Source organism: Zosterops lateralis, assembly GCF_965231275.1.
Source record: "Zosterops lateralis genome assembly, chromosome: 9".
In the NCBI taxonomy this organism is placed as follows: Eukaryota; Metazoa; Chordata; class Aves; order Passeriformes; family Zosteropidae; genus Zosterops; species Zosterops lateralis.
In genome coordinates, this window is record NC_139769.1 from 12,106,804 (window position 1) to 12,131,313 (window position 24,510).

General features: G+C 39.2%; 1 protein-coding gene across 1 annotated transcript; it reads left to right on the forward strand.

Annotated features, from left to right (window-relative positions):
* Positions 1-308: 308 nt before the first annotated feature.
* Positions 309-24,510, forward strand: DNAJB4 (DnaJ heat shock protein family (Hsp40) member B4). Its single transcript, XM_083867930.1, has 4 exons — positions 309-419; positions 15,903-16,188; positions 18,524-19,098; positions 20,618-24,510. The coding sequence occupies exons 2-4, from the start codon at positions 15,978-15,980 to the stop codon at positions 20,849-20,851; spliced, it is 1,020 nt and encodes a 339-aa protein (XP_083724056.1). The 5' UTR covers positions 309-419; positions 15,903-15,977; the 3' UTR covers positions 20,852-24,510.

Genomic DNA, 24,510 nt, shown 5'->3' on the forward strand with positions numbered 1-24,510 from the left:
ATGGCGGCGGGCGCGCGCCTTTCACATTCCTGCGCGGCATCGTGCTCGGGGGGAGCGCGCCGAAACCTCGCGAGATCTCGGGCGGGATTTCATCGCGGGCGCCGGAGAACGCCGGAGAAGGCTCGCGGCGTTTCTCCCGGCCCCGCCCAGCCGGGCCCCGCGGGGTCTCCGGGGCCACCCTGCAGGGGGCGGGTGAGATCGCGATGTTTCCACGGGAGGCGCGAGCGCTCGGAGACGCTGCTGATAGGGCCGGGGAGTCACGTGGGGCGAAGGGAGGCCGGCGCGCGGGGGGAGGAGGCAGCGCGCAGCTCTCGCGTCATTTGGTCCGGAGTCGCGGGTGCGCGCGCGGGAGCGGAGGGAGCGCTGCGGGGGCTGCCGGGAGCGCGGTCGGGCCGGGAGCGGGGCCGCGGCGTCGCTCGGTGAGTGCGGGGACTGGACTGGACTGCGCTTTGGCCTGCTCCGCCTTCCCGGCTGGTGCTCGGCCGGGCTCGGGAGCGGGCGGTGGCGGTGGCAGCGAAGCTGCCCTGACCTAAGGCGGGCCGGGCCGGGCTCTCTTCCCGCCTGAGCGCGGCAGTGCCCCGGGGAGAGGCTCTGGCGGTGCGGCCGCCGGGCGTTGTCACAGGCAATAATGCCAGCGCAGCTTCCGGGGGAGCCGTTGGGCCGAGGGGCAGCGCCGGCCGCCGGCCCGGCCCGTCCCGCCGCTGCTCGCGGCCCCTGCCCGCTGCCAGCCTGCGGCCGCTCGTTTCGAACGGATTTTTGGGTTCCACACCCCGCGAAACGGGACCGGCTCTCTCTCCTTTTACGGAGCTTCGCTTCATTCGTCCTGAAGTGTCCATGGTTGTTCATTTCTTAGCTGAAAATGTTGGTTGCTAATGTACGATTTTTACAGCTGGGGGATTTTTTTCTTGGTTGCGCAAGCACCAGTTTAATGAGAAACTGAAGTGTGTAACGCTTTAATCTGGGCCCTGTTAAGGTCCTGTAACCTTGGGGATGAACTGTTATGCTGAATATCGATGACGTCGTGAAGGCTTCACACCAGGATAAGGTCGTAGAGCATCTATTAGGAATCGTAGCGGTAGAGCCTGGGCAGTACTGGAGGGGACGTACTGTATGACCGCGCTCTGTACCATTCTGAGGAGATGCTTTACCACTTTTAAAGGATATTTATATGTATGGAATCATTACTTTTTCATCGGCTTCTGGTTTATATAAATGTCATACTTTTTTTTTTTTAATGTATGTGCTTTTAAACTGAAGCCTGAGGAGTCTCTTCTAGGTTTAAGTGAGTGTTTTTCTTCGTTTTCACTGCTTTTACTTGAGAAACTGTTGTTTTGGACTTGGCGTGGGTTGGGGCTGTGTGCGGGACTCTTGGATTCGCATAAGAAAATACCTCTCTCAGTGTTTTCCCTTCCCTGTCCTTCAGTGCTGCCGTAAGGCGATTGTAATTGGGATAACTTTAATAGACTAAGTCACGGTGTTTCTGAGCTCAGATTATCCTGCATTCTCCAGGGCAGGTAACTCCATGAAAGGTACTTAAAAAGTGCTAGATTTTTAGCTCCCTTAACACTATTGAGGTAGTGTAGTTAAGAAGGGTTATAAGTGAATATACATATATTTTTTTTTCACAAAGTTAAAAATAACTTTGTGCTTCTAGGCAGATGACAGTATATTACTACAGCTAGGTGAGACTTGCTGCTGTGAAACTTGCTGAAGAGGCCTGTATATAAGAATTAACTTATACTTTCCATTAATGTAGCTCTGTTATCTGGAGGAGATGGGGAAAAAGGTAAAATTACACTTGGAGAGTGGGAGTTAATTCTTATGCTTGTCTCTTTGCTGCTATTGCTAAACAATACTTTTTCATTGTCTTAGGTGCTGATAGTTTGACTGTGTATAGCAGGTACTTACTTGTATAATTTCAGTTGAGCAATAGTAGAGTGTGACACATGGAAACCACTCCTGGCCACTGGCTATCTGTTTTATGTCTCGCCTTACTGGATAGAGCGTCAGTGTGCTTTGTGTTTGTTCTACAGTTACAAAATGTGCTGATGTTTCTTGGGTAAGTTCTGTGAGACGAGCCAGTAGCCATGTTAATGCTGATGATTTTTAAACAGTCATAATGCCTTGGGCTAATAGAAACATTCTTGTCTGGAATGGTCTAAGTGTTCTAGTTGAGTCCGTAAATAACCGATGATAGGTGAATGTTAATTTTCAGAGTTTTTTTTATCAGTTTTTTACAACTCTTTGAGCTGATGCTTTAATTGAAAGGTGAGAATGATATTTAGTATCTCAGTTATTCCTCAATGTTTGCAGTTCTTGCAGTCACTGTAGGCTTTACTTTCAGGACATGAGATTTAGCAAATTGAAGAGGGGAAGACCTATCTGCTAGAAAACCACATCTCTTACACACTCTATCTTAATTTCCCTTTATTAAGTGATATTTCTTTAAAGAAAATGACACCTCTGAGGTTAATTCTTTCTGTTTAATCTGTTAATGGAGTGGGGTGAGGCTCTAACCCGTTAACAGTATTTACTTCAGTATTGGTTCAGGTCTGTGGCTGGCATGTCACAGCAGTGTACACTAGGGTGTCCTGCGTTCTCACTTGCAGGAAGTTACCTGCACTGCCTGTTTTCTTAGTCGAGTCTGCCTTCTAGGAAATTAAATGTGCTTGATGTAAGTAGTTGTTTGTGCTGGGCTGCCAGAGCATGAGAACTTCGGTTTTATTGTGTAAAGTAAGTCACTTGGTCCAGCAACTCAGTCTTACTAAAGAAGGATGAATAGTAGGGAAATAAACCTATTACCTCTCAGAATCTTAATAAATAGATAGTTGACAATATAAGAATGTGGATTTTTTAAAAGGCCTCTTCACTGTTTCTTTTAGAGATTGGAGGAAGATGTCTCCCTTAACTGAACTTAGGTTATGACATCTCCCATGGTTTTCGCGCCATAATGGTTGTTGTTTGCAGTAATCATCAGATTAAAATACTGCTAGATGTATTTACTGAGAAACAGCTAGTATAAATATTTGACAAGTCAGAAAAACTTTTATTTGTGTAGGATGTCACAGATTTAAGTAATGGATGGTTCTGAGGAAAAAAGTAATCAAATACTGTGTGTAAAAGAATCCTTACTTTTATCAAAAGTTCCCCAGGGTATTTCTGTATTAGTTCAGTTATTGCAAAAGCATCAGCGTAAGAGTGTGGAACTGACACAAATCCTCTGCATAACCAAAGGCATTGAGTTCTGCTGGGTTGATTTTTTTTTTTTCCCTTTTACAATTCAGTTCAGCTTTGCTTTGTGGTGACCGGACCAAAAGGTAAGGCAGTCCTGAAAGAAGTGCTTCTCTGGTAGGAGTGAGGAGACCTCTCACAAGATCAATAAGTAAAGAATTACATTTCTTACGGAGCTGCTTCTGCTCCCCTCTGGGGTAGCACGTTTTGTTTGGCTTTGCCTCAGTACACTGAACACCTACATGGGGGAGGTGCTCTTGTTCCCTGTGAGGGAAGGATAACCCCTGTGATGCTGTACCTGTACCTGCCGTGCTTTCTGCAAGTCACTGCTGCAGTTGGTGTCCGATGATTTCATCACTTTGGGAGATGTAGATAAATTGATTCAGATCCTGTCAGCTGCTACTCCTGCATTGGCAAAATGTGTCCAGGATCTGCAGCATTATCAGTAGAAAACTCCCTTAAATAACTGCTAAAAGAAGGTTGAGGATGTGCTCTATCCAAACAACTGTTTATCTGTTTTCATATTTACTACATGTGCACTGAAGTAGTAATTACAGTTTTCAGATCCACAGTTTGGATAGTATTTGGATATACAATAGCGAGTTTGAAAAAAATAACCAACAAACAACCCATATCTGTTGGTTTTGTCATGCTGCCTTTCTTTAAAAAAGTTTTAGTGTATTAAAACTTTATAGATAAGCTGTATAAATGTAGAATCTTTAGAGCTCTTCCCTTGTTTTACTCTCGTGAATCTCGTTTGATACAAAATTTTGACTATCTTACACTATCAAATTGCATTAAGCCACCGTTGCACTGGGTGTGTCAGATATAGGAGGATAAGTCAGAGAACACTCACTTCTTCCCTAGATACAGCTGCAGTGTGCAAAGAGACTGGATCAGTGTTGGAGGAATGTGGTGCAAAAGGCAGCTGGATAAGATTAGTCAGCACGATCGTGTCATCAGTGCTCAGCCACTGACTTGTCCTGGGGGTTGGGAGTTTTTGTGGCCGTGTCATGGGAGGAAAAGCTTTGAGAGCACAGAGAGTTGGCTGTTAGCATCTGCAAAATTCTTCCCTGATGGGGGAGGAGAGTGAAAGGCCCTGCTTGAAATAGGTTGGGCAGTGGAGCTGGGAGTGGAAGTTGCATATGAATGGGGATTAAGAAAGGCTGAGATGGGGACTAAGAGACTGTCAAAGGAGGACAAATGATTAATGCAGTAGTAGCTGTAGAGGATGGAAGTGTTTTAATCTATCCTGCCAGCAATGCACTGAAAAATGTGCATTCGGGTCCTGTTAATTAGTGAGTAAACACTTTATTTAAGGCATAGTTGATATTCAGAATTCTCATCTTGAAATGGGAAAAGCTTGCTTGCTGTAAACGGATTGGTGTACTACCCTATTACCCAGGCCTGATCTCTAGTAGTATTTTTTCTGATACTGTTTAATTAAGCTAACAATTGTATTTCTTAATTTGTGAGTCAGAGCATTGTATTTTTAAACAAATCATGCCTGTATCTTAGCATAAATAAAAAAAAATACCCTCAAAATAGAAAGGTACATCTTTTCTGAGGAAAGAAAAATAGGAAGAGATAGGAAGAGATCGGTTAGAAGCTTTAAATGTCTAATTCACATTCAGTCTGTAAAACCTTGATTTTACAGCTTGAACAAGCTTATCTAACCTGAAAATCCTCTTGAACTTTGTTGTAAGGGACACAGGCATATTTTGTGAAAAATATTTGCAGTGAAGTTTATGAATGTATCAGGATATTTTTCTTTAATAAATCAATAGCCATGCTACATAGGGTTAGAAAGGTATGAATGTTACAGGCTTAATCTAAAATACCACTCAAAAGATCAGTGGATGGTGTCATTTGACGTGATGTAAAGTGCAGAGGAACAGGAGATTTTGTAAGTTTAGCTTAAAGAAACAAGAAAGAGATACACCTGTAAATGTGTTCAGTGTGGATTGGTATTTTCTGCAGAAAATATAGAAAGGAGATCATTTACTTCCTTCTTGCAGATTGTCCTGTGTTAGGATTATGCCCTGTGAGTGAACTGGTTCTATGTAATATTTTCATAAAGCTTTATCATTTCCATGAGTATTTATTTGCAGCTGTACTCTGATTCATCACTGGTTTTTGTATTGAATTTTTTTAGAAGGGGCAGGGAAAAGGTAAGAAGAAAACATTTAACTTTTACAGTGACATGTCTCTGTAGGACTTGTTCCCATGTGAGGTTTGAACTTCTGTTATGGGTGTGGGAAAATTTTCATGGAACTGTAGAATTCTGATAGTTTCTTAGTAGAATAGATATTGAAATTTGCTATCACTTCACAACACGTAGATATTTTTCTGCTGAGTTGTTTATCTTGCCATGTTGTACTTTCTTTACCTCTTAGCTAGCTATGCACTATTTAATCTAGAGGAATAAAGTAATTTAAGATATTAAGGGTAAAGTAGATCTTTAAAACCCCTGCTTTTAATCTTCATAAAAAATTTCTAGGCTGATGAAGAAGGGAGAAACCCACTATTAAACACATAACTTAGGTATGAGATGTAGTTGAAACATTGCAAAGATTAGTGAGCAACTATTTTGACTTCTATTCCAGCAGATTGTAGTACATGTAACTAGGGCTGCTTGTCTTTCTGTCTCCTGTAGGTGAAGTACGTTCTTACTGACATCTGTTCTTTCATGTTGAACAGCATTGTGCTGACATCTCCTTTTTAAATTCCTGTCTTTGTACCACAGTTCAGTGTGTGTTTTCAGCCTTGCCTGTAAAACTGGCTGCATGAATCAGAGCAGCTGGGTGGGATTTTGACGAGCACTCTCTGGAAAAAGCATCTCGTGTGACCACCTCCTTTTGCTTATGTAAGAATGGTGGGATCACATGTCCACAGCAAAAATGTGGGCAGTTCCTTATTTGGTAGTGCATTAATAACCTTCATCTTGCGGGAGTGTAACAGCAATTAAAACAATACAGTGTAGCTGAGTTGGTTTTCAACTGGATTTATTGTGTTTGCAGTTCATCTCTTCATCAAAGCTGAAAAAATACTTCATTTTCTACTGGAAACTAGTGACTTCTGTCATTATTAAGGGGGGAAAACCCCAAGAAAACACAAGCAGAGTTTGCATAGGGATTGTGCAAGCGTCTTCCAGTTATCCTTCACCCTCCCCCTCTGGTGTGTGATCTGTAATGATGATTGCTGTCAAGCTTATTCAGTTATTTCTCATTGATAACTTTTGAATTATGTTGGGAAAAAAAAATCTAATGCTTTTGCAAGAGGAAAAAATAACTTGCAGATGTGACTTCTGTCCGTTCTTACTTATGGAGCATGACTGAAGCAGTGATAAAATTCTAGATGGGTCTGTCAGCCTTCTGTGTAAACCTGGAGAGTATATTCATCGTTAGGAAAATATTTCTATAATGTGTTATGTTCCACTAATGAATGTTCCAAACTGGCAGTGTGTTGGGGTAGTGGTTTGGTTTTTTTTGTTTTTTTTTTTTTATAGAACATATCTAAATACCTGATGGGAGGCTGAGAACCACTGGGGAGACAGACTTCGGTTCAGATCAGGTCACATACGAGTCGTGTCTGTGCCAGCATCACAGAGACTTTTTTGCAAGAGCTAATCTGTGAGGAATATCTTTATTCTACAGGTGCCTTGATTCTGTATTGCTGTATCTTTGCTAAGACAGCAAGTTAATAATTTTATTGTTTGGTGGAAGAAACCCCATTGAGTTACTTTGTTATGGATGAAGGAATTACTACTGTGGTTAAGGTAAACAGCAATAAATTGTTATAGGTGGTAGATATTGTCCTTTTTCTACAGATGAAAGGCTAAAAGAGGAGCTGTACTATACTAGAGCTATCCAAGTAGATATTAAATAAAACATACTGCCTATCCTAATGTTTCCTGGGGGGTCAGAATCGTGATAACTGACTTTATGTAGGATGTTGAAATAAATGCCTTTGAAACACCTTCAGTTCCAGTTCCTTGAAGGAAAGTCAGCAAGGCTTATTGTGGAAACTTGTGCTGAGTTTTCCATTGTCCTTTTCCTGTTAATCAGTACATAGCAGCAGTATTAGATCACAGCAGTTCTCCTACAGCAGGATTCATTGGTGGAAGATCTGGGAGGGAGCCAGGCACAGCTCTGGGGTCTGAGCTGCCTGGCCTTGTGTCCAGTCTCAGCCAGCCCAGAGCAAATGTTACTTTGGTTTGTGCCAGCTGGCCCTGGGCTGTGGGCTGGGGAATGCTGGACTGCAGAATGGGCTGCCCATTCTGTCCTTTTATTTTTAGAGATATTTCTGCCCCTTTTGTGCTGCAGGAGTGGGGCTGAAACCGTTTACTGTGAATGTCAAATTAAGCCTCACTTTTACTGAAAACAGGAATACTTGAAACATTTTCACAAGTGTAACTAAATGCCTGTTTTTAAAAAGTGTATTTATGGTAAACACCACCTCTCTATTTCACTTAGGTGGAAAACAATACAGATATACTTAATATTCACAGTTTATTTTCCGAGACTTGTTTGATAAACACATCTGCAGGACAAACAAGTAGAGGTCTAAGAATTTTTTCAGTATTTTTTTAATTGTCTGACATTCCTGCTCTGGTTTCTTTATTAAGAAATTTGCAGTGCATCTCTTACACAATATTTTTTCAGTGTCCCACTGACACCATTATTGAGTCTCCAGTGTTCTTTGGCAGGGAATTCTATCACTTGTAGAACTTCTTCATTTTATTATTTAAGCTGACTTATTCTGATTACACTTTGGCTCTGGCAATGGCTATAGACCATAAACGTTTCATTTCCTCCTTTCTCCACCGTTTGTTGACCTTGCAGACCTTTGTGACTTCTGTGTTTTTTGGACAATGAAGAATTCAATCTTCCTCAGTTGTTTCTCACGTGGAAATACTTGCATTTTTTTATTATCGTTATGGTTCTCTGAACGTTTTTTATTTTAAATAATACACATGGTTTGGGGGAGCTGAAGCAGGCAGAATAGCTGAGTTAACAGTGTAAATGTACCACTGGCACTGTAGATACTGACACTGTAGTGTTCACATGATACTCGAGTAATGTTTTCTGGGGTTTTTGTGTCCTGATGTCTCCTAATACTTAATTTGCTTTTTTTTTTGTCTGGTTACCAAGCAATCTCGAATTCTTTTTGACACTGATCAGAATTAATCAGTACTTTTTTAACATTTGTAAACAACATATATTTTATTAAGTGGTGTAGTCTTTCTGCTGAGAAAACAGTGTAACATAGAAGCCCGTGGAAATGTATAAAGTACATGTAGATTCAGTAAATTAGTCCTTTGTGTGATGGTATTGATCACTCAGGGTCTGACTGTGTTGGCATTGAGAATCCTAAAGACGTGGATTGTAGCAGTGTGTTTGTTTAAAACAGTTAACAGAAGGGCTAGAAGACTTTTTACAACCAGATTACAAGCAGCTATTCTTGGAGTGAAACAGAACATACACAAAACATTGAGCTGTTCATCATTTTAAATATCACTACTTGTTATATAACCGACAGAGAAGGCTGGTGATGGGAGTCAGAAACCTGACTAGTGCAGTGTGATAAATATGTGATTAACTCTTCATTTGCGTATGGGCTATTTCAAGACAGAATTCCTTGAGGGTTGGGTAAATTCCTGAGTGATAACCATCGGAGCAGCAGGTAATTAGGACAAAATTCCGGAGTTTTTTACATGTAAAACTGAAAGAAAGAAGTTTGGTGGCTACGGTATTCTTCTGCTTTCTTTGCCCCAGACTAGTAACTTCAGTAGGGAATTTTGCAGAACTTGTTAAAATCAAACATTTTCTTGGAGAACTTCAGCTTCGCTGTGAATGTGGGGGGGTATTTTGGTAATAACAGGAGATATTTTTCCTTACATAGACACTGCACTTTTCCATACAGATATTTACAAAAATATGTGTGACAACATTCTTAACCACTTGAAGTTCGTATTAGTGTGTTAAACAGGCATAGTCAGTAATAGTCAGTGAGAGAACCTGTTCAATGTTTTGCATGATTGGCATTTTTCTGACCACTCAAATTGGGTAAGAATCCCTTTACAGAAATACATGGGTAGGAGTTGAAGTGGACATATAATCTAAGTAAGGAATTGAAAAACACCTGTGGAATGTGTGCTCTTTCAGAAGAGGGAAGTCCGATGGAAATGCTTCGTGTTGCTTTGTGTGGCCCTGCTTGGGATGTTTCCTTTTTGTTTCTGAGTCTGGTACTTGGCGAAGGCAGCTCATTGCACTCCGGAGAGGGAGTTAGTTGTGTTCTCATCAATCAGTGCATCATTGCTGAGTCCCAAGAACTCGGCCTACTTTCAGATAGTTCTTCATTCCTTCCAAGTGGTGAACAGTTGAAATGTGGAGGGTTATTCCAAGAGTATTTTTGTTTATTAGGTATAGTAGAGATTATGACTTAGTAGTCAGGAATCAGGTATGAGATGTAAGTTTGCTATGTCCTGATCAGTGTGTAATGGAAATATTAATTTCCTGAAGAAAACTAATTAAAAATTTAAAAGTAATTTTAAAAAAATGCTAATAGCTATCTTGTCATGTAGTCTTTTCTAAATAAAATGGAAGACTATGTTAATTACATGCTTAAAAATTCATTTTTGAGATTCAAAAGTGGTAGCAGTGTATCTCTGCTTTGAGATTTTGCACTAGAGATGTAAATTTTGGAATGTATATTTAAAGTATAATTAAAGTATATATTTTGTATGTTCTCCATGAAAGACCTTAAAAAATACGTCTTTTGGTCTGTTGGTGGAATTTTATGTATGTTCCAGTAATATTACCGACACTGGTTTAAAAGACATATTGCCAATAGAAAATATTTTTGTTGATGATAGGGCTGTTAGAACTTGTATATAATAAACTTAATTGTAAGTTATGTGGCATTTCACTTTGCTTTTATGATTATTCATTTAGATGTAAAATCAGCCCCAGAATCCTTATGTACCATTAACTTTTTACTTCTGTCACCATAGCAGTTTCCACAGAGAACTGAAGTAAAAATTTGATAAATTTGGTGCATACTGGGTGTGAGGTACATGACTAAATGAAGCTTTTTTTTTTTTTTTAGCACCATCAATAAGAAAGAACTGTTACACTCTGCAGGTATCACTTGGCATTTTCTGTTGGATATGTTTTTTAAAAAAATCAAGTAATTGTCACTTCTGTTGTTAACTCCAAAATTTATTTCTATGTATGGGACTGGTTACTGAATAGTTCTGTGGTGAAACTCTATTTAATAATAGAATTCATGAATGGGGCTGGCATGTATCGGGTCTTATTCACAGTATAAAGTGGATATAAAATACAAACAGCTCAGGCAACAACTACATCCAGTTAAAGATGGTAAGGAGAAAAATTGTCTTTTTTTTTTTTTCCCCTGGGAAAACAATGGATGATGTTACAGGAATTTTTTTTATTACATATGGCTGTACTTTTTTCGAACCATTGTAGATGAATATAAATTTATTCCATTCATTAATGTGGGTTTACAAATATTATGATACTTAATTGTGAAAGCTTTTCCTGGGGAGGGATTTGGCTCCTCTGCCTTGACATTTATGTGCACATGTGTATTTATAGTTGTGATCTGTCTGGAATTTGCCTTTGTGGTTTTGTTTGCTCTTTAATTTGTTCTGTGATCTAGTCCTGTCTTTCTCAGTTTTGTTTCTGTGGTTTAATAAGTGAGAAGTACAGAAGAAATGGCTTAATTTAAAAGAAATAATGAGCATTTTTATTCAACTTCAGGGAATATTGACCCTGTTCTGCCTAGAAGCTTTTCCTTAAAATAACATACTGGTGCTAATTTATGGTTAATCTATAATTTGAGTTCAGTATGTTATTATTATGAATGTTTCCATAATTTACCTTAGTTGTTGTGAGGGTTTCTTTAAAGAAAAAAGCAGCTGATTCAAAGCTGATGTTGTCAGTACAACTGTTGGAAGAGCTGGGAGCGGTGTGACCTGCCCTCACTTTCTGCCAGACAAGATCTATAGCTCTTGGCCATGTGTATGTGAGTTAAACTGTGGTTGTTCTGAGAGGATAATGGAAAAGACTTTTTAAAGCAACAATTCTTTTGCTGAAATACTAACTCGAGTGGAATGCAGTAGTCAGACTATCTCTGAAGTGGGACTGTTGAACAATTATCAGCTTCCTAGTATGTATTTCATATACATTTTTAGATGCAAAAAGGAAATCTAGTATTAAAAGTGAATGTAACAGCTTTTGATCTAAGAACATAGAAAATCCTTTATGTAAGAGATTGCTTATATTAGGAAAGTTTTGTTTTCAAAATTTTATTCACTTTTCCTGACAATGAATTTTTTGATAGTCTATTTGACATTTTAGTAATTTGTTACATTTGTAGATGTATGGTTCCCCCCCCAGTCAACATTAAAAAGCTTTAAAAAGCTTGAACTGAAATTCCCTTTTTTTTTTTTTTTTTTTTTTTTTTTTTTTTTTTTTTTTTTTTTTCCCACTTTATACTGTAACAAAAATCAGTGATGTAAAGAAGCACTGGACAAATACAGGCTGTTAACTTTCTTAGTGCAGAATAGGAGTGCCATGACATTACCCTGAAGTAACTTATAAGAACAGAAAGGCATGTCTGAGACTGCCTGGTTTGGTGGAAAGTTGTTTTACAGGGTTGACTATAACCTAGAGCTTCATAGATACCACTTGATACTGGAATGATCATAACTTTCCTCTGTATGCCTGAAATGGAACGTAGCTGTTGTAATTGAAGACTTTATAAACAAAGAACTGATGATATAGAGGGTTAATTGCATCAAAATGTGATAGAGAAGTTGGAGAATTAGAGTGAGGAAGAGTGAGGAAGTAAGGAAGTAGAGTGAGGAAGAAAGTTAAATGATGGTGAGGGGGTTTTATCTGTTCTGGTTTTGAGGTGGCTTCCTGTCTGAGTATATTACTGCATTTGTATGTCTGAGAAGTTCCTTAGCTTTCTTTCAGGACCATGCTAATTAAGTTTTGGATTATGGCCTTACCAATTTTATAGCTGTGCAGTTCAGTGACTTGCTTCTGGGAGGCTTGAGTGAGTTGCAGGACTCGCTGCTGGCTTGTCACAGCTGAGGGCAGCCGTGGCTGTGTAGGATCTCGGGCTGTGTGCTCTTAGTGCTGCCTGAGCAAACCCAATCCAATCCCAGAACCACCCTTCATTCACAATGGGGGTGAAAGTCCACGTAGGAGGTGAGCTCACATCCCAGTGTGCAAACACTGCAGGTACCTGTGGGAACATGCACACATGAATTGTCAGTCTCTGAAACAGGAGGTGACTGTAATCCTAAGGTTCTGGGAAATGGGCATGCTGACAGAAGGCCCTGTGATGTTTCCAGGCTCTGCAAAAGAGGAAGACATCGAGGTAGAAGTGCAGAGACTTGTCTTGGTTTGAGACAAATTTAGGAGGGAGCATCTCAAAAGGGTGTCTCTTCTGAAGAGTTTCAGCAACCCTTCCCCCACAGGCTTTCACAGGTTTGAAAGGATTTTTCTTGGAGAAAGTGAAAAAACAAAATTGTTTCTTTAACAAGCAAAGTGCTCACGGAAGAACAAAATAATCCCATAAAGGAGTTTGTATGTTACACAGTAGGTAATGACCTTATCTGGTTTCTTAGGGGACGATTACTCAGGCATTTAAACAAAAGATATTCAAGCATATGGGAAGCAAAATCTTCTCATAGTCTAGAAGAATGTTTTTCTAAGTATATGTGGTGACAGGGAAGATGTGCTGCTCTAGTCCTAGCTAAATATTTACTTACGGTTTTTTAAGGCTGTTTTGTTTTCTGTTTATCTATGCTTATTTGAAGGGACTGCAGGGCCAGAAGTCCTTGAAGAGAGTACATGAAGGATTTTCCTTTCTTTTCTTTAGATCATAATTTTGGAGATTAATATACGATAAAATAACAAAAAGAGCAGCAAAGAACTGCAAATATTAGATGCTTGGATTTGTAAAAATCTAGCCGCTCTAATACCACAAAATTGAAAGATATAGAAGCTTACCACATTTATCACATTGATTTCACTGTCTGAGGAAGTGCTGGTATGATTGGATGTACCCAGATTATTAGTAACATAATTATTAGATGTCCATCTTATGCACACTAGTCTTTTAATAATAATATTGAAAGTTTTCAATGCTTTTAAGTCAGTATGTCTGTCTATTAACTGTTTAAAGAGATCAATAATCATGTGAGAGGAACTGTGGCCTTTGTGCGTTTTCAAAAGATCTGATTGTATGATGAAAGGAAGGTCTCAACGTGGAGAAGAAGGGGCGTGCTATCTGGAATTGACTCTTAAGAAAGACAAGATTCTGGAGTATAAATTCGTTCTGACATGAAGATCTCATACAGGGCAGGAAGTAGAAGTAATACAGTCACTGCTGTACATCCCACTCGGAATCTTAAGTAGTTTAATTTTTAGGGAATAGCTGACATCATTATGGTATAACTTGGCACCCAGGCCAGAATAACGTGTCCGCCTCTGTAGGGAGAGAAAGGATGCCTGAAGACTTAGTCACTGTGATACTGGGGAAAAAGTCCCAGTGTAACTTCGTTGTTACCAGAATTTGTTCTGGAAGTTTTAAGAATTAAGGTGAAGAAACTTTTTATTTAAGGAGAAATTCTGATTATTGTGGCTGTTAACGAAATTCTTGAAATTAATGACTATGTTGTTACAAAATGAGGGGGAAGTTTGTGCATAGAATCTCTCAGTAAGCCTTGATAATTGCACTGCTTGAGTATTTCTGTGATACTTAAAAGGAGACATAGTGCTTGATACAATATTTGTAGTGCAGAAGATGTTGAATTTAGGATGTAGGTTTCAAAGAATTTATCTAAAATACTAATTGTAAATTAACTGAAAGAGCACTTTTAAAAGAAGGGGAAAAAGAAAAGGGTGATTTAGTGAAAAAGTAGCTTTATTCCAGGTGGAGCTCAGCAGCAACTTCTTCCTTCAGCTGTAAAGGTATTTGATTCTATAACCCTGTGACTCCCACTGTGCCAAAAACGAAAGTGAGTCCTGAGAGATTTGGTGGCAAGGGGAGCCAATTCCTTCTTTCGATACCCTTTGGCCTCTTACACTTGAAATCATAACTACATATATGCTAAAAGTTCTTGCTTTCTAAAATACTCTGGTGGAATTTTTACTTTATTCTCTATTTACCTTTTCACACGTATTCTAAGGAGAATGTAAAAAAGCCCAGATAAATAATTAGGCAAATCGTGTGTACACTGGAAGGAATCTAGTAAGTTCTATTGCAGACTTTGAAAAAGATAAGGGTGTGAGGATTAGGATAGTGATGCAAGTTAAGAAAGTGAAATCCCAAATCTTTTTCTAGTACTTTCTGGTTAAGGAAGCATTTTCTGTCGCTTCTAATCAGTCTCTTGCAAGTTTGAGCAGGTTCTAGAAAACGGCTTCAAATATAATGCTCTCTGAGTCAGAGGATTAGTGGGTTTTATTGTTAGAAGGAAGGCAGCTGAGCTTAATTACTTCCATAATAGTAACTTCATAATTCAGCCTAGAGATGTCTTCATACAGACAATGTCTAGATATGACCAAAAATGTTTTATTCTAACACTTTGTTCCAGGGAGGAGTAATTTTTCAGTTGTGGTAATCTGTAATCTAGTTCATTGCCCTACTGATAAATGTAGCCGATTTCTTGACCTATAGCTCTTAACAGAGGTATGAAAGAAATCTTGCGGGCTAAAACTTCACAGCATTTTTGTTATGGAGCATGAGGAATACTTCAGTAGTAAAATTTGTTTTATATATTTTAAAACAAATGTGTAAGAACCAAATATTTTTCTGTTATTAGCATCTCATCAGATGAAAGCTATTTGTTTGGTGTATTGCCGTACTTGTATAATAATCTTGGTATTTCCTATTCCATAGAAGAAGGCTGAGACAGGATTATTTACATTTTGATCTACTTTAATTTAGTGGCTTGAGTTGTGGTAAACGAAGTGGTATTTTTTTGCTCAGATTCATTCTTACTGCTTAATAGTACATGGCTATGGTCAGCTGTGGTTGAGGGTGGCTTAATTTAATTTTTAAAGAAACGAAATTTTGCTTTCTGAAACTTTGTCATCGTTTTGGGTGTAAAATTCTTCATAGCCTTTGCTGGAAAGGGTTACAGCTCCGTGTTGATATATTTGGAAAAGAGTTATGTACAGCTGTCTCTATAGAAACAGTGAAGTAGAATGCTATAATTACCCCGGATGGGCCGCAGCCCGTGTCCCGGGGCGGAGGAGCCCTCGGGCCGCTCTGTTGTGCTGCTGGAGCGCCGCGGGTGCCGCTCCGCTGTAACCTTTACACCCGGGGCCGGGGCCGGGGCCGGGGCCGGGCAGGGCGGGCCGTGTGCGCAGGCGCGGCGGGGCCGGCCCGCGGCTGGGAAGTGACGTCACCGCTCGGCGTTCTAGAAAGAGCGCGGACACGGCACGGGGGGGGCGCGGGGCCGGGCCTGCCCTGCCCGCCGTGCGGGCGGGTATAAATCGCCCACGGGGGAGGAGTGACACACCGACAGCCTGGCTGCTCGCTCTTATCGTAGCCTAGAGTTTGTTGTTTTGTAGCAGCTCTGCTTGTTTCGACTCAAAGTTGGATTTTTATTTTTCCTTCTCTAGCATCTCCACCTTGCTAAGACACTGGACGCTGCTTTCTTTACAGCAAGGAAAATCTGAATTTCTCCAGCGCTCAGGATGGGGAAAGATTACTATTCTATCCTGGGAATTGAAAAAGGGGCTTCTGATGAGGATATCAAGAAGGCTTACAGAAAACAAGCACTGAAATGGCATCCGGATAAGAACAAATCTCCTCATGCAGAAGAAAAATTCAAAGAGGTTGCAGAAGCTTACGAAGTGCTGAGTGATCCCAAAAAGAGAGACATTTATGATCAGTTTGGGGAGGAAGGTATGTATGTCTGTTATATTTTGATTGGTTGCTTTCATTATATTGAATGAAGCAAAATAAACATACGAAGACATTGTTTGTGTTCATCTTTAGGCAATGTTTTTGTTTGGCTCGTGAGATTTTAAGTATAAAATACATTGCTAGGTTTTAATGTTGGTAGTTTTACTTTCTTAATTTAACGTGTTTTTTTAAAAAAACCCAAATACCTGACAGGCAAAAAGTTACTGAACAGAAAAAGTTTCTGTCACCCATGAATAGCTTTCTGTGGTCTCTTACTGCTGCCTTTCCTTGCCAGAGTACTTTTTGAGATGCAGTTCAGAAGGTGTGTATTCTTTTCTTTAATTTTTGCTTAAGGGCAATATGCTTGATCTAAGCAAAGCAGTCCTGAGCAAAGCCCAGGTGTCCAGCCTGTAGTTGTCCTTGGCTTCCTGCCTGGAAAGGAAAGAATTTGGCTGATGTCATGAAATACCAGAGCAATTTTTTAGCTTTAATTGTAAACAGTGATAACATGCCAAGAAAATGAGCCCTCAGAAATGTCACATTTATCCTAAAATGGTTATCTGGAGAGGATTATTTTTTTTTTCTTCATTTTTTGACCGACATGACTTTCAGTCTTATGATTGAGCAACAGAGGAAGTCATTAACATCCCTTGCCATAAATGTGTATGGTATCAGGAATTCCATTTAAAATAACTTCCGTTGTGACAAGTAGGCCTGCTCACTGCTATTTGCTTGGAGCCATGTTTTTTACAATTATAAAGGAAGACATTTAAATAGCAGTATTTAGTATTTTGGACAAAGATATAAAGTATGGTATTTTAGAATGTTGAATGTGGGAATACCTCCTGATGCCGCAGTTACTCTCTAAGCTCTTCTAAGAGTGTAATTAATTGTTGTAAGGGAAATGCAGAGGGTTGGGGTTTGTAGGAAGGAGGAAACTTCAGTGTTTTGACAGCCAGGAACTGGATGTACCTTCAGTAACTTCTGGCTAGCTATTCCAGGAGGTGTCCTTCTGTTGTCACAGATTGAATCCCTGATCTGCATGTTTGACATTAGCAGTAGTGTGACAGAAGGATGTGCTATAGTTTGCTAAGTACTTTTGCTCTGGTCTGATACTGAAATGGGGAAAAACATTCTGATGTCGTATTTGCTGAGTCTTGGTACCCAACATTAAGGTTATACATGAGAAGGCTGAGCTAAAAAAAACCTCAACAAACCCTTCTTTCAAGTTTATAGAATGCCTCCCTCTAATGTAAGCTTTCATTTTTCTATGATTATAAAAGTTTGATAGCAGCTGTAGTTTTGAGTTGGTCTAAGACTGAAAAAAAAAAAAAAAAGTTAAAAAAACAAGCATTGTAAGTTTGGAGACAAAAGTCTCTTAAGAAGACTTTCAGTCTTCAGTGGTTTGAGAAAGTACCTTGAAATGGTTAGTGCAGAAGAGCACTGTTATCAGGAAATACTTGATCACATATTGGGAAAGAGGCTTTGAAAAAAAAATATTTTAGCTTGGTTTGGAATGAGAGCAAAGGAAGTACAAGAGAATTTTCAGTGCGAATTCTTGGGAGGAACAAATGAGTTTTAGATCTCTCTGTGTGAAAGATAGAACAAAGCTATTGAGAACCTTCTGATTTTTTTGCACAGAGACAATAATATTGAATACAAGGTTTTTGTACCCAAATGGATCTTAGTAAATTCCATGATGCTTTTATTTGTGGCTGCACTGAACAGAGTATAGAATTTGTACCTGTTTTATATCATAGGAACACAAGCTGTGATAATTTTGGAATTCTAAATTGAATATTAAGGAAGCATATAAATGCTTGACTGTTGGCATGTTACCTTTTACTCAAATTGCAGAAAAAATGGGTAAAACTAATTAACACTGAGTTATAGCTGAGCTATAGAGGCTGTGGAATATGTTGCATATGATAGTGAGTAATTTTCCCCAGAAGTGACCTTGTAGAAGGATGCAATTCCAAAAACACTTTGCAGAACAAGAAGAGAGCAAATCAAGCAAACCTGTCTTCTGCTCTTAAGATGCCAATTCATTAAAATAACTGGTTTCAATCACATGAAATAAAATTAGCGCTGTCAGAATATCTGTTCTTCTGAAGTAAGTCCTTCCAGAGCTTCAGAAACTTTGTTGCTGTTCAGGCTATTTAATTGCTAATTAGCACCTCATATTCTCAAGGTGAATCCTCCTTGAAAAGCAGACCTTTCACTCTACTGCAAATATCTTTCTGACTCATCAGTCCTGATATCATTACACTGTACAGCAGGAAAGCTTATACTAATACCCAATTTGCTTTTAACTTTGCCTGTTTTTCCTATTTAGGTCTTAAAGGAGGAGCTGGAGGATCTGATGGCCAGGGTGGTACCTTCCGGTACTCCTTCCATGGCGACCCACACGCTACATTTGCAGCTTTCTTTGGTGGCACAAACCCTTTTGAGATCTTCTTTGGGAGGAGGATGCCTGGTGGCAGAGACACTGAAGACATGGAGGTGGATGGTGATCCCTTTGGATCCTTCACTAGTTTTAGTATGAATGGTTTTCCAAGGGAAAGGAATACAGTTGGCAGCCAATTACGTCGTAAACAAGATCCCCCTGTAATCCATGAACTTAAAGTGTCACTGGAAGAGATCTATCATGGCTGCACGAAAAGAATGAGGATTTCACGTAAAAGGCTTAACCCAGATGGTAGAAGTGTCCGAACAGAGGACAAAATTCTTACTATTGAGATTAAAAGAGGATGGAAAGAAGGCACCAAGATCACTTTTCCAAAAGAAGGCGATGAAACACCCAACACAATTCCAGCTGATATTGTTTTTATCATTAAAGATAAACCTCACTCTCATTTCAAGAGAGATGGATCAAATATTGTCTATCCTGTTAAGATCAGCTTAAGGGAGGTAAGTTTCTCTTGTGATAGAACTCTAAATGTTTGATGTTATTACAATGTGATATAATGCTTAAAGCTGTACGCTAGCTGTGAAATTGGAGGATTTGGAGGTTGGGTGGTTTTTTAAAATAGTTTCACTTTTGTGTGTGGCTGAAGAGCACGGTAATATATAGTGGAAATAGTAGCTGTTTTGATAAAAATGGAGTAGTATTTCAAGCTGTTTACTATAGAGGCGGCAGAGGATAAGAGTGGAAGAGTAAGAAAAAAGATTAAGATGTCTTAAATCTTCATGCATAACCCTTCTAGCTAATGATGAATTAGGCTGAAGTGACAAATGCAAATGGAGGAATACATGCTATGTAGTATGCTCCTTGCTGCTGTGATATGATTGCTACTTTTGTGGGACAAACTAGAAATGTCTTAAGTATTTTCATTGCCAACAAAGTCTCCCTTTTTAGCTCGTAAGTTACTGCAGTGTGATTTCAAACTACATAGAGATTGATTTCCTGAAGATAAATAATTGTGAACAGGTGTAAGAGGTGCTATATATAACAACAAAAATGGTATAGCTTTTTAAAATTCAACTCCAAGTCGATACATATTGGCTTTCTGAAGGAAAAGTCAGAAAGACAACTTTCCGGAGTTCTTAAGAGTCTGAAGGCTCAACACAATCATAATTTAAAAGATGCAGCTGAGTGTGTGTAATGTATTTTTTCTTCTTAATTAGTATCAGGTGGAGAAATAAACTTGCTTTCATTATAAGCTTTGTGTAAATTAAGTGAGGTGAAGCACCTAAAATAGTGAGGGAGGGAGATAAGACAATATTTAATGTCAATGTGGATAATACAATTCCTTCACAGATAAAAGCCTATTTAGACACATTGCATTGTTATGTAAATTGGACATTATCAGTGTATGCTAAGTGTGCTGAATCAGGTGAAGTTGCAGGAATCAAAATCATATTCTCAGAGATCTTAGTAATGAATATAAACTGTTGGATAAATCAGAAGGTCTGTAATGTTCTAATTTCAGTGCAACAAAATTATTGTTTGGATTTCTTTAGGCACCACAAATATTCTCGTAACACAGCTGTGAAATTTGAAATGCCTCTGCTTATAGACACTTAAATGTTGTTCTGAAATTCGATATCATAGAGGTTGATAATGTATTAGAAAAAGGGTCCTCTGCAATGTAAACAAACAAAAAGTGAAATGGAAGACTGACATCTGTAGAGAAGTATGAGTGAGGAGTTCAATCTGCTCAGCTCTCTTATTATTTAATAAAATCTTTGAAGAAAAATTACCCTTCAGTAGCCATTGTGTAATATTCATAAATCCAGTAATATTCAATGACAAATGGAAATTTTCTCTTTTTTAGAGAGGAACATTGTATTTAAATTTTGACATCTCAGAAGTGCACAGGAGAAATGCTATTTAGAATTCTAGTCACTTTTAAATAATCCAGAATCATTTCTGGGTACAAAAAAGTTCTGACCCATTTCTTTTTCTCATATTACAATCTTTCTTTAGGCTTTGTGTGGCAGCTCTTTCAATGTGCCAACGATAGAAGGAAGAACCATACCCATGACAGTCAATGAAGTGGTAAAGCCTGGGATGAGAAGAAGAATTATAGGATATGGTTTGCCATTTCCCAAAAATCCTGACCAGCGTGGAGACTTAATTATAGAGTTTGAAGTAATTTTCCCAGATAACATTTCTCCAGCATCAAAAGAAGTACTTAGGCGAAATCTTCCAGTTTCATAAAACGGAAGACTGTGTATGTCGACAGATTAAAATAGGACACTGGAAATGCAGAAGACTGGCGAGTCTGTGCTTTAAAAGTGCAATCTGTAACACCTAGTGGAATCTTTGTTTTTTTTTGTTTTGTGGGATGGGTGGGGGGAAAATACTGTAATGCTGCATGAGAAGAAAAGGGTTTAAGTAGAAGTCATACAGGTGAATTCTGCAGTAAAAATTACAGGGAAAACCACTCATTTTGTTTTACATCCTTCTAATCAGCAAAGTTTAGTCATTATTTTGCTTAATATAATTGCAGTAATTTTTTTACGAAGTCAGTGCGTATTTCTGATAAAGTACTTGAGCTTCCAAGTACATTATTTCTTATATCCTCACCATGTCTATAACATTACACATTTATACAGAGGTTTGAGATCGTAGTAGAAATACACAAAGGTATATAAATACTTTAAAGAGCAAAACATGAGAGAGATCATTTCAGTATGTTGCCTTCCACTGCACAAAGCATAGGCCAGAAAAATCAGCTTGGACTCTTGAACAGCACCCCTGTGCAATGAAAGCCTTCTCTTTATTGCCCCTGGAAGTTTCAGGACTGCACTGTGTGTGTGGCAAAGGGCACATGGCCTGAGGAGCCAGGGTAGTCATTTGCTGTGGGGTAGTTCCTCAGCCTTTGGGCAGAACAGCAAGAAGGGATTCTTCAGGGACATGAACAGCTGAGGCTGAGCCTGCTGTCCAGTGGGGCTGGTGACCCATGACATGGAGAAGGCTGAAGTACGCTGCTGCCTTTGCATCAGTCACTGCCAGTAAAATAAGCATGCAGGAATTCCAGGCCCCTGAGACTAGAAATCCAGAATCTTGGTGTTGGGGTGCATTTTACCTGGAGATCTGTGAGCCTGACAGATTGCCTGACACCCAAGTGTTGAGGGAGCTGGCTAATGACGTTGCAGGGCCACTCTTGTTTAAGTTTGAATGGCCAGGGAGATTGAGAGATGTTTTGGTAGACTGGAAAAGAGAAAATACCACTCTTCAAGAAAACCAAGAAGAAGATTTGGGAATCTTAGGCTACTCAGTTTCACCTAAGCCCTTGGTAATATGATGTAAAAGAATACTCCTGGAAAGCTTTTCTAAAAGGTGGTCAGGGTAGTCAACACAGATGTACAACAGGGAAATCTTGCTTGACCAATCTTCCTGCCATCTACAGTGAGCTTTGGGGATGCTGGGAGAGCAGTCTCTGTTGTTTACCCTTTACATCAGTAGACAGATTGAAGTACAGGTTAGATAAGAGGAAAGTGAGATGGATTAAAAGCTGGCTGAGGGGGCACAGAGGGTTTAGTCAGTCGCCCAAAGTCCATTTGGAGGCAAGTCAATAGTGGTGTACCCTGTGGCTCAGTACTGGGGCCAGTACTAGTCAGCATCATTAATGACCTGAATTACGGGATGGAGTTTACAAATCATATCAACTGGGAGGAGTAGCTGGTGCCAGCAGCTGATGTACTGCCTTTCAAAGGGGCCTCAACAAGCTGAAGAACTGGACAGAGGATTCTCATGAAGTTCAGTAAGGGCGAAAGCGGTTTCGCTTCATTGGGAAGTAACTGAGGAGCAAACTGTCAATAAACTGACTGAGCTGGCAATGCAGCCTTGTGGCAACAGAGGCCAAAGCTTTCCTAGCAGGTGAGGGGAGATGATCCTTTCTCATTACTCTCGGCACTGATAAGAATCCATCTGGAGTACTGGACTCCCTGGTACTTAAAGGGTATAAACTTAGTGGAGCAGCTCGAGCACAGGACTGTGTGTGAGAGGCTGAGAGAGCTGGAACTTGCTGGCATGAGGAAGAAAAGATGAGAGAGATCTTGGCATCTGGCAGGAGGGAATGAAGGTGGAGGAGTCAGGCTCTTCTTAGTAGCTTTCAGTGATGGGACTAAATGGACACAAGTTAGTTAGGGATTCCATCTGAACACAAGGAAACACCTTTTTACTGAGAGGATGGTCAGACACCAGAACTGGTTTCGTAGAGAGCTTGAGGAGTTGCTATCCCTGGATACTCATGGCCTGACTGGACTTTGTGCAGGGTAACCTGCTCCAGCTGACCATGTGTGAGCAGGGGTGTTGGACTACATGATGCCAAGAGGTTTCTTGCTGGGTTGGAAAGATGCAAAAAGAACCCTGTAAAAGCATTTGGCTAGGGCAGATATTTAAAGATTATGCTGATCTCAAGTATTCATTCTTTTCAAAGGCCAAACTTTACGCCCATGAAGAAGGAAAAGCTAGGTCCTATCTAAAGCCAAGTATGCTTAGAGTCAGTGTGGGATAGGGGTTGCCCAGAAACTTCCATATGCTTGAATTGAGTTACTTTTTAAAAATTCAAATATGAGTTAGTTGTCTTTAGAGTTAACAGGTGCATAGAGAAATGGAGAGCCCTCTGTAATAGTCTAGTTTTATAATACAGTAATAGGGCTGGTTCCCTTGGTTGCAGCATGGTATTGGTGAAAGAAATGCCTTGTGGGCATGCTTTATTACTTGAGTTTAAAACCATAGTACAGTGCTTTAACAACACTTACAAGGGGTTTGGGATTTCTTTTGTTGTTGTTTTTCAGAAAATATTTCAAGATTTGCTGTCAGCCTTTTGCCTGTGGAAATTTAGAGGTTACCTGCTCTGTTAGGTAGTCTAAGAAATAGCAGTGTTATATATGTGACTGCAGGAAAGTAAATCGTACGGAAGTTGGGATTTAATTTACAATACTTTTTTAATGAGTGTAAGAAGAATCCAATTTCTTTTACTTAAAAGAACAGAGTTTCTGTGGGGTATTGTTCAAGTCAGTTTTTTAACTGCAGATCTCTTCATGCAGTATCAGTTGTAGTCCTACATTGGCAGGAAGTAAACAATTGCTGGAGCAGTATCACAAAGAAAAAAATTGCTGCTTAGTGCTTCTGCATATTGTTAATACTATATATTGTTTGTTGAAACAATTTCCATTTCAGTATGTTCCGTATTGCATTTCTTATGTGGTTTTTAAGTAAAAAGTGTAAAGTTGGTTTTTAACTTTCTCTTATTATTTTGTTATGATGGCAAATGCTACAAGCTACATGGCTTTAAAGCATATCAACCTAAAATACCTGTTTGTCATTTTAAAAGCTAATGGAATCAAGCGTTTTGTAATCCAGGATCTTGTAACCATATCCAACTTGTAAAAAAAAAAAAGTTACAGCAACTAGGACTATTTTTTTGTAACCATCTTCAGGTAAGAGGAGTAGTGTTAAATTGATGAATTGCAGTATCTTGTGTATTTAGAAGTGTATATATATATATATATATATATGTGTATAGCAAACTAAACTTTTCCAACTGTTTTCAAGCTTGAAATATAAAACTTATAAGACTGGTATGAAATAAATGCTTGTATTTCTTTTCTTATGGAGAGGTAACAAAGTATATGTTTCAGAAACCAGCATGTAGAATTACGTCAAAATATGAAAGGAAACATTAATATCTATCTAATCCAGGATTCACAAAAAATATTTTTCTAATCAAAAATATGCTTAAAAGCTATGTTTTAAAACCCGCTTGATTATTTAATAAAGCTACTTGGGAGAAGGAAGCAAATACTTGGTCAACTACTATATTTGTAACTACTGAAATACATGAAAATAAAATGGTCATTCATGAA

Bases quoted from the DNA above. Each gene is read 5' to 3' on its own strand.
- DNAJB4 (XM_083867930.1), top strand. From the start codon at position 15,978: ATGGGGAAAGATTACTATTCTATCCTGGGAATTGAAAAAGGGGCTTCT. The intron at 16,189-18,523 runs GTATGTATGTCT...TTTCCTATTTAG, and splicing joins TGATCAGTTTGGGGAGGAAG to GTCTTAAAGGAGGAGCTGGA. The intron at 19,099-20,617 runs GTAAGTTTCTCT...ATCTTTCTTTAG, and splicing joins TTAAGATCAGCTTAAGGGAG to GCTTTGTGTGGCAGCTCTTT.